The 9,987-nt window shown below is 35.4% G+C and overlaps 1 protein-coding gene across 1 annotated transcript; it reads left to right on the forward strand.

Annotated features, from left to right (window-relative positions):
• Nucleotides 1-800: 800 nt before the first annotated feature.
• On the forward strand, nt 801-2,169 carry LOC112276344 (uncharacterized). Its single transcript, XM_024507622.3, has 2 exons — nt 801-1,580; nt 1,686-2,169. The coding sequence occupies exons 1-2, from the start codon at nt 1,379-1,381 to the stop codon at nt 1,904-1,906; spliced, it is 423 nt and encodes a 140-aa protein (XP_024363390.1). The 5' UTR covers nt 801-1,378; the 3' UTR covers nt 1,907-2,169.
• Nucleotides 2,170-9,987: the final 7,818 nt, after the last annotated feature.

Consider the following 9,987-nt stretch of genomic DNA (forward strand, 5'->3'; position numbering starts at 1 on the left):
GTTGCCAGGTACAAGGTGTTTACGGTGGAGCGGAAGGTGAAGGAGAGTGTCAGGAGCGGCTGCCGGTGGATCAAAAACAAGTATATAGAGGTTCGGTATGGGTGGTTCTAATTATGCCATCATTGACCACCTGCACAACTCGTGTCAACCACAGGGGGCTCGAAGTTCCCTTCCAATTGGCAACTCCCCTAGTCTATATCCCACATTTGACCATTATTATTGCGTTCAATTCATTGGTTGCATCAGAAGTTGGATGCAGAACGCACATGATTATTGTGAATAGTTCGTGTTACTGTGATCTTGGAGAATATATGGGTCTGATCCGATCCAATTCTGTCGCTTGCAATCTGTATTGTACTATTTAGAATTAAGATTTCATCGAATGGTAAAGTAGGATTGGGAACTGCCCCTGCAGTTCGATTACATCAGACATTTAGTTGGTGGCTTCTTCAATGAAGCATTTTTAGCGGCATATTTTGGCAGCAGTGTTGGGCGTAGCAGCGCCCGTCGCTCCTGCTCATCGTTGACACTGTTCACCTTTGCCTAGCACCTGATGCAACCCTGTTTGTAAGATAATATTACTGAAATTGGGTTCTATGGAGTGTCATATCTGTGAGGGTGGCACGGCCTTCTCTATGAAACATTATGCATTTCGGAAATTGATCAAACTTCGTTTTACTCTGATGTATTTAAGGCAGCTACTTCTACTGATGCAGCATACTGTTACAAATTCGTCAGCCTATCTCCATTGCTGCTCCACATCTTCAATCTTGAATGATTCCAACTGATCGTTGTTACCGTGCTGCTTCCATGAACATAGCATGCTCCTTCACATGGCATCTAAGATTATTATTGCGAAACTTGCATGCGGGGACTCTCTAAATCCAACTACAACTGTAATCGTCGGGAACGTCCACTGGGTCACGAATACGTCCTCTTACCTCTTCATCCTCACTGGACGGCAAGAATCTCATCTTCTTTTCTTGCTTTTTCAATGTGTTAGAATTTTATATGAAAATTTATTGTTAATTCTAAGTCTAATGCTAAGCAGCTTTGATCAACATAGCGGTCATACACTCGAAGTGTTACTTATATTTATAACCTCAAGCTTAAGTTGCACAAACTCGTTTAACCTAAATCCCGAACTTGGTGGGATGTCGCTTGACGTGGCAATGGACGTGGAGGAGACATCGGATAGACACCAAAGCAACAATTTCGTTAATTGTTGAGTTTCTAACCGTCTCGATCGAGGTCAGGTGGAGGCAACGATAAAATCAAGTTTTTCCCACGCATCCGCACTGTTTGAATCGACTTCTGATTCTGCATCCCACTTCCAGTTTCCGGATTTCCTGACCCTTGTGCCAATAAGTATCCCAGCATGAAATTTTCTGTGGGGTTCATAGTTGTGGTTCTGGTCATGACCGCCATGTGGATTTCTGTTGCTGGTGTCGAGGACAGAAACCATATTTTCGTCAGCAACAGGAGCATGAGGAATGTAATGGTGAACGTGCGCTTCGACAATGGCTCAAATGCTGAGATTAAAGGCTACGCAAACATCAAAGTCGGTCCCAGATCGTACGGTTAGTGCACATGATGTTTCTGTTTTCCCGATCGTAATGACAATGCGCAAGTGGGCTGTTGTTCATTCTTTTGTTTAATATTTTGGTGGTGCTTCTGGGATGCAGCGAGCATTGGAAACAACATAGAAGCGGGCAAGGTGTTGGTGGAAATTTGGATTCAAGGTTCCGAGCAGAAACAGCATTTCGAACTCACGATTGGCACCGATCGCGGCCTAGTGGCTCTGGACAACAAGGACCGTTGGGGTGTTGACATCTTCGAGAGTGTTTACAAATCCGTCAACATCCCCAAAGGAGGGTCGATTGCTACTCTCTACCCTGCTTTTTGAATGTGACAGCAGCTCATGACAACCCTTGCAGCTTTACACTTCATGCAGCACTTGTAGGACTTGATGATAACCTTCAACTACTCCGCACTAAATGGTAACCCTTGTCGAAAGTTTTCGCAGTTGTGGCCACTCTTGCCAGGACGCTTTTGATCGCCTCCTGATTTGTTGGACAATGAGCTAACAGTAATTTGGGAAAAGAAATTGTGTTACATTATGTTTTATTGCCCTTTCTGTTTCAAAACTTGAAACCAGCTTTCAAATGTTTTGACTTGGATAACCAGTCAGAAGACGACTCATCTTCTACATAGTTATCATATTGCAATTTATCCTTGAAAGGGGAAGTGCTCTTAACTTGAGATCTTCAAATCCAGTAAGAAATTCAGGATTTCCTTCATGCCTACATTTGCTGTGAGGGAGTAGTAATGAGTCTATCCCTCTCAAGCCATCGTGAGCAGCAACATGGTCGGCTGACACTATGTGCTGTGCCATATTGTTATTAGCTGACTGAACAAAACACGTGGCGGAACTGGTAACTGAATTGGCACTTGCAGATTCCAATGACGAGTCAGACTTGGTTTTGCTGATAGTTACAAACTGGCACCTGCCGTCAAACGCCGCTCCAAGCGGCCGAATACTGGACCACCAAGGGTCATCCTGGATAAGGTCCCCTTACCCAGATCTAGTCACCCCTTACAAGTAACCAATGTTTCTTCAAATCGAACAAATAATCACTCCCCTAACGGCAAGTAATGAGAATTCAAAAATTCATGACGGGCTTTGACACTATGATTCGCTTGGTTCTGCTTCAAACCTCCACTGCACGAATAACGCATGTGGTGTATAATTTGGGAAGCTTTTTGTAAACTCTCCTGACTCCTGTGGTACAATCCTTCAATTTTTTGTGGGTTCAACTCAAGCTTCATGATAGTTTGTCCAATTATACCTGTTAGAAGTCATTCGGCTTGGTCAAAAGTCTTCTGACGGTATAATGTCGCCACAGCGTTGTGCAGGCTCACCGACATATACCATAAATCCAGCACCAAAACACAGACTTCCTCTTTGCTCCAGACGACGCTAGTAATGAGATCAAGGTCGTGAATCTGGAGCCAGCCTTACATCTCCCATCTTCGACTTCAGAAGTAATGATTCTCGCAATTTGGATGCTTCCAGAATAATTGACCATCATCTTCTTGTTTTCGAGGGAGACCCTGGTTTTCCTGAGGTCTTTCCTAGTGAAAAGGAAAGAATGACCAGGTGATTCTGTGGCTACTTTCCTGAAATTGCAAGGTTGAGATTTCTCTACACCAAGTCAAGGGAAGCGTCCTCCTCTGCTGTAGAGGCTTCGTGATTAGCGGTGGAATGTGGTAGCCCATCGCATATCAATGCGACGATCATGCTTCTCTAGGAAATTTTCAACTATACACTTCACTTTCGAAAACAAAGCACTTTTCATGACAAATGTGCGCTTTTGTATTTCCCCATTTCCTGATTGTTCTCATAATTAAGCATTGTGGAAAACAGTAGCAGGTTTTGGTTGTTCAAGTCAAAAGTTTGCATTTTTAGGTTTGAAATGATCTAAAACTAGGGGACATGTAGTGGCACACTTACAGATCTCAGCTTAGCATCGTAAACGTTGGTGATTAGAATCAGTGTTATAAAATTTCCCTGATGCTTGATGAAAAATAGCCAAGGAGCATCTTTGCTGTTGCAAAAGCAAAGATATAGAAAAATTGTTTTGACTCTTTTCACTGTTAAATGGCAGGATGGAGTATTTCGTTGACTGTAAAGATATGATATTGAGGATTTCAATAAGTCTTGTCTTCTTGTTAAAATTGTAACAGAAGTTATGCACAATAAAGCTTCTCATTACAAAAGAATTTCTATATATATACACACACACACACACACACACATATATATATATATATAGGAAGTTGTTAAAGTGACACCTCAGTATTATTACAGCCACACCTCACATGTGTATACTATTGCTCTCCCCTCAACTCCCCTTTCTAAGTGCCCTCCTTTGCCTCTCTTTACTTGTGTTGAGTCTTGCTCTCCTTTGTTGCTCTCCACTTGTGCATACACACAACATCCTAACTTCCAATACTTCCTCCACCCAAATGCAAGTTGTTACAATGGCCAAGCTTTTCAAAAATATTCCAAAAGAAATTGTGAAGTGCAATTCCTTTTGAGGTGTGGCTTTAGTGATTTTGTGTATATATATATATATATATGCATATATGTTGATTTTTTTCACATAAAGCAGTTCATGATTGTTAAAAACATGCTTCTACAAGGCCAAAATCAAAAATAGTATTCTACTTTATACAATAAATTATGGATCCTCATAATAAGGGGATTCACACTTAAGATTGTTGGAAAACTAAATATCTTGGAATAAGAAAAATATCACCTCCTAAAATATTATTTTTTGAACTTTATTACTCCAAAAATTATCCCCCTGATTCAAACTTTCTTACTTCCTTAGTATGGAGTCAAAGTCAAAAGAGAGTTAAGACAAGCAAGGCAATTTTTAATATGTTGCCAATCCCTCATTTGGTATATGGATTTCAAAATCATCCACCTCACAAGGTGGATAATTTGGTGAAGTATCAAGTAATATTTTGAAATATCACTAGATACTTTGAAATCTCATCATGGATGAAACATTATCCAAAAATCTTAAGTTTGAATCTCCTTAATGAATCATGGATTCTCACTTCTAATAATACAATAAATCATATACTAAATTATGGATTTTTACATAACAAATAATGGATTTTCATACAATAAATCACGGATTCTCATAATAATGGAAATTAAACTTAAGATTTTTAGGAAACAAAAAATTGAAAGTTTTTGGTTTTTGGAAAATCAAATATTACAAATCACTCAAAATATCACCTATCAAAATATCATCATTCAATCATTATTATCCCTTGTCACAGACATATATATTTACTTCAATAATTACTTATATGATTAAATAGAAATAGGTAAATATAGATTAATTTCATAAAGTCTTTAGTAAAGCTTCATATAAGCTTCATAGATGCGATTTTGACTTTAGATGTGTTTATAGGTAAGAAACTTAGCCAACAAGTTAACGACATGTTGGTAGCTTGTGGAACAAGTTAACTTTGCATAATTGCTTGTGGAATAAGCTAACCATGTGGAGCATACATAGATAACTTATCTTGCAAGTTAAGATGTGTGGCTAACAAAGTCAATATGTTTTGGAGGTCCTATAGGACATCACCTTGTAGCTCCTAGTTAAGAGTATATATGGAGGCAAGAAAGAAGCCTTCTTCACTCTTGTCAATGCCGTTCTAGTCCTTAGTCTTTTTCAAGACTTTCTAATCTTCTTGTTTTTAACAATAGTCATTCTAGTCAATATTATATTATATTTTGAGTGACTTTTTAGTTCTCTTCACTGATACAAGAGTGTATTGAAGATTCTCTTTCTTTGAGATTCATATCCCTGACTAGTTGACAAGAATGCTAACATATTATTTTTGTCTTGTTTTAGAAGTGACTGGATTATCCCACTTCTATTGTTGTATTTTGAAGGTTGCGGACTATTCATCTTTTAAACAAAAAAATCTTGTTTTCTAAAACTGATCTTTCTTTAAAGAAAGTGGATTATCCCTCTTTGTAGAAATTTTTATTAGAGATTGCAAATTATCCTCCTCTAATTTGATTTTTTGGATTTATTTGAGTTGCCTATTAAAGGAAAGATTATGGACACTACACTTAATGGAAGTGAGAATAAATTTGTAACTATTGCGAATCTTCATGAGCTTGTCAATACTCTTAAAGTCAAAATCTCATATATTTTTAACGTGAATTATAGAAATACTATGCCTACACCTATGGAAAAAGTTCAGAGTCTATGGCAAGAAGTTGTGCAATTGAAGGAAGCAAGTAGATCGACCTTATAACCAAATTCAAGGAGTTTTGCTTCTACAAGTATGATGGAGAGAAGGATTAGTATGCCTGAGAAGTTTGATGGAACAAGATCAAAATTTCAAAGATTTTTGCAACAAGTTAAGTTCTATCTAAGGTTGCACCCTTTCCAATATCCAGATGGATTTACTCAAGTTGGATTTATAGGCGCACTTCTATAAAGAAGAGCTCTCTCTTGATTTGCACCTTTAATGAAAAAAAGTTTGCAACTCCTTTATGATTTGAATTCATTCCTAGAAGTGTTTACAGTGACATTTGGAGAAAGTGATTGAGAACAAGTAGAAGGGACCAAACTCTTATTTTTATGATAAGGATTACAATCAGCTACCATATATATATTGCTAAATTCCAAAATCTTCTTTGCAATGTGGACTAGAATGACAAAGCACTCATTAATCAATTTTGATATGGATTAAAGGATAGTATCAAAGATTTGTTATTAATAATGTTAAAAATAGAATCTTTTGAATAATTTATTGCTCAAGCCATTGCATGTAACAATTGATTATTTAAAAAGAATCAAGTACAAAGATTTGAGAGGAGAAGAAAAAGCCCAGAAATGGCTGAAACTTCCAAGTTTTCTAAAATATACTCATCAAGGCCGAACCAATGCAAATTGATACAATACGTTTTAAAACTCTCACAGAACAGGAAAAAACTTGATGTTAATAAGAGGATTTGTGTTTATACTGTGGAGAAGCTAAGCACACTACTCAACATTGTCTAAAGAAGCAATGCAATTACAAAATGAGGAGCACAATTACCAAAGAAGATAATGTGTCAAAAACAAATTCCTTTAGCTACAATAGGGACCGTGCGAGTAGAATCATGTACAATACCTAGTAAAGGTCCTATTTTCTCCTTAGACCTTTTATCTTCTTTTAAAATAGATGTATATTTAGGACCTAATAATCACAAAGTGTTTATATTATTAGATTGAAGAGCCTGAGCCTATTTTATAGACAAAATTTTTGTCAAAAATCAAAAAATATCTTTAATCAAGAAAACTAAATCCATACATGTAGAAGTCATAGATGGTCATTTGTTGTCTTTTGAAAATATTACCTATGAGATTTTAATTAATAATCTTTAATTTAGATGTAATAATTAAAGATGATAACAGCGTAGTAGTATTTAAGATAATAAGATCTCCCTCTAATCTAATTATTTTAGGATTATCATGGCTAAAAAAATATAACCTTCAAATAGATTGGATTTCTTGTAACCTTAACTTTTTTGGTAGTATAATCCAAAATCGAGTTAGTAAAATAGAAGTACATAAGTCTAGTATATCCAAATCTTTACTGGTAGGTGCAAGAACTTTTATGCATGCTGCAAAAGAAGGATCATCTTTTGTTATATATGCTATGCCCATTTCTATCGATGAAAAAACATCAAGTGATATTCCTAGCCAATATGAAGAATTCTAAGACGTTTTTGAAAAGAAGAATGCAGATATTCTTCCAAAGCATCGACCTTATGATTGTTCAATTGATTTGCAACAAGGAGCTCAACCACCATTTAGACCAATCTATATCTTATCGCAAAATGAATTGGATGCATTAAAAGAATACATTGATGAAAACTTGACAAAGAACTTCATACACCATTCTAAATCCCCAGTCGAAGCTCCTATCTTATTTGTGAAAAAAAAAGATTGATCTTTGTGGATGTGTATGGATTATTGCGGATTCAATAAGATCACCATCAAGAATAAGTATCCTTTGCCTTTGATTTCAAGACTTCTTGACCAACTCAATCAAGTAAAGATCTATACCAAAATTGATCTACAAGAAGCATACAACTTAGTTCGTATCAAAGAAGGAGATGAATAAAAGACTGCTTTTCAAACTAGGTATGGATATTTTGAATATAATGTCATACCTTTTGGACTCACAAATGCATCTGCCGCTTTTCAACATCTTATGAATGATTTTTTTTTTGAGTTTTTAGATGATTTTATTATTTGTTATTTAGACAAAATTCTAATCTATTCTCAAAATATAGAAGAACATGAACTTTATGTTCGTCATATGTTATAAAAATTTAGAAATGCAGGATTATATGTGAAGTTGAAAAAGTGTGTATTCCACACTACTCAAGTTGACTTTTTAGAATACATCATTTCCAATGAAGGCCTTATGATGGATCCCAAGAAGGTCCAAACTATCATACATTGGAAGATTCTAAGAACAATACAAGATGTGCAATATTTTTTAGGCTTTGCTAATTACTACCAAACCTTCATAAAGAACTTTTTTTAAGTTTCAGCTCCACTTACACGTTTGACTTGTAAAGACAAACTTAAATAGAATAAAGAAGCAGAAGCATCATTTCATGCTTTAAAGAAGGAATTTATTTTTGTACCAATCTTATATTGCATCAACTTTTCGAAGGCATTTTTTATGGAAACAAACGCGTCAAACTTTGTTATATGTGCTATGTTGTTACAAATAGGAACAAATAATAAACTCCACCTAATAGCTTTTCATTCTAAAGAATTTTTAGCAGCTAAAACTAATTATGAGATCCATCACAAAGGGCTCTTTGTAACCCTGGATTCATTTTAAGAATAGCATTATTATCTAGAAGGCGCTTCAAGTCCAGTTATAATATATGTGGATCATAAGAATCTTCATTACTTCATGTTAGCACGTTTTTTGAAATTCAAGCATTTTCATCTTCGAGCAATAAAATCAATATTGACTGTTGATTCAACCTTTATCAAGTAAATTCAATTAAATGTCCTTTGATTCTCTTATTCATGATATCAAGAATCTTTCTTCTAAGTCTCATGATATTTCAAAGTTTGAATTCAAGAACAACCTTCTCTATTTTGAAGGACGCCTATATGTTCTAGAAGGAGAAGCACGTTTACGTGTTGTTCAAGCATGTCTTGACTTTTTAATAGCAAGATATTTTGGATACAACAAGACTTTAGAGCTTATATCTAGAGATTTTTAGTGGCCGCAAATGTGGAAGGTGATAAAAGTCTTTGTACAATCATGTGATACTTGTTCAAGATCCAAAACTCCTCGCCATAGACCTTATGGACTGCTTCAACTGTTACCTATTCCAGAACAACCATAGTTTTCTGTTTCTATGGATTTTATCACAGATCTTCCAGTCTCAAGTTTACATAATTCCATATTCGTAATTGTAGATCACTTCATCGAAATGGTACATTTTGTACCATGTACAAAATTTATTTTAGGTGAAGAAACAACTAAGTTTTTTATTGACAATATCTATCGCTATCATAGATTGTTAAAGGATATTATATCAGATAAGGGGACTCAATTTGTATCAAGATTTTAAAGAATCTTATTTAAGATTCTAAAAGTAGATATAAAGCTTTCTTCGACTTTTCATCCTCAAACTGATGGACAAATAGAATAGGTGAATCAAATTTTGGAATAATATTTGAGATGTATTATCAATTATCATCAAGATAATTGGACAACTCTTTTGCCATTGACAGAATTTTCATACAATAATTTAGTACATTCTTCTAGTCAACAAATACCTTTCTTTACTAATTATGGTTATCATCTATGACTTGATACTTTTGGCTTTTTAAAAGTTGATAATCTTGATGCCAAAGATTTAGCAAATCATTTATCAAAGCTACATAGAACAATAAAGATACAATTAAAAGAAGCTCAAGGATGGCAAAAGACCAATGCAAATGCCTATCGCAAGGAGCAACTACAATTCAACATAGGTGACAAGATATAATTACTTCATCGCAATATCAAGACTACTCGTCCTTATGATAAGTTGGACAATCGTAAGTTGGGACCTTTTTTCATTTGTGAATAAATCAATCATGTTGCTTATCGATTATATCTACCAGAGTCTATGAAAATCCACCTTGTATTTCACGTGTCCATTCTTGAGCCACATAAGACAATGAATATTTTAGGAAGAAGACAAATGCCACCTCTTTCTATAGAAGTAGATAATAATCAAGAGTTCGAGGTAGAAGAAGATTTAGACTCAAGGCGACATCAAAATAGGTTGAAATATCTTGTTCATTGGCGTAGATATGATATTAGTGAACGCACATAGAAGTCATCAAAGAATCTTGCAAATGCAATAAAGAAAGTTGA

The sequence above is a fragment of the Physcomitrium patens genome, chromosome 1 (genome assembly GCF_059467195.1).
Source record: "Physcomitrium patens ecotype Gransden chromosome 1, ASM5946719v1, whole genome shotgun sequence".
Classification (NCBI taxonomy): domain Eukaryota; kingdom Viridiplantae; phylum Streptophyta; class Bryopsida; order Funariales; family Funariaceae; genus Physcomitrium; species Physcomitrium patens.

Excerpts from the sequence above, each read along its gene's own strand:
- LOC112276344 (XM_024507622.3), top strand. The coding sequence starts at position 1,379 with ATGAAATTTTCTGTGGGGTTCATAGTTGTGGTTCTGGTCATGACCGCC. Across the intron at positions 1,581-1,685 it reads AGTCGGTCCCAGATCGTACG|CGAGCATTGGAAACAACATA; the intron begins GTTAGTGCACAT and ends TCTGGGATGCAG.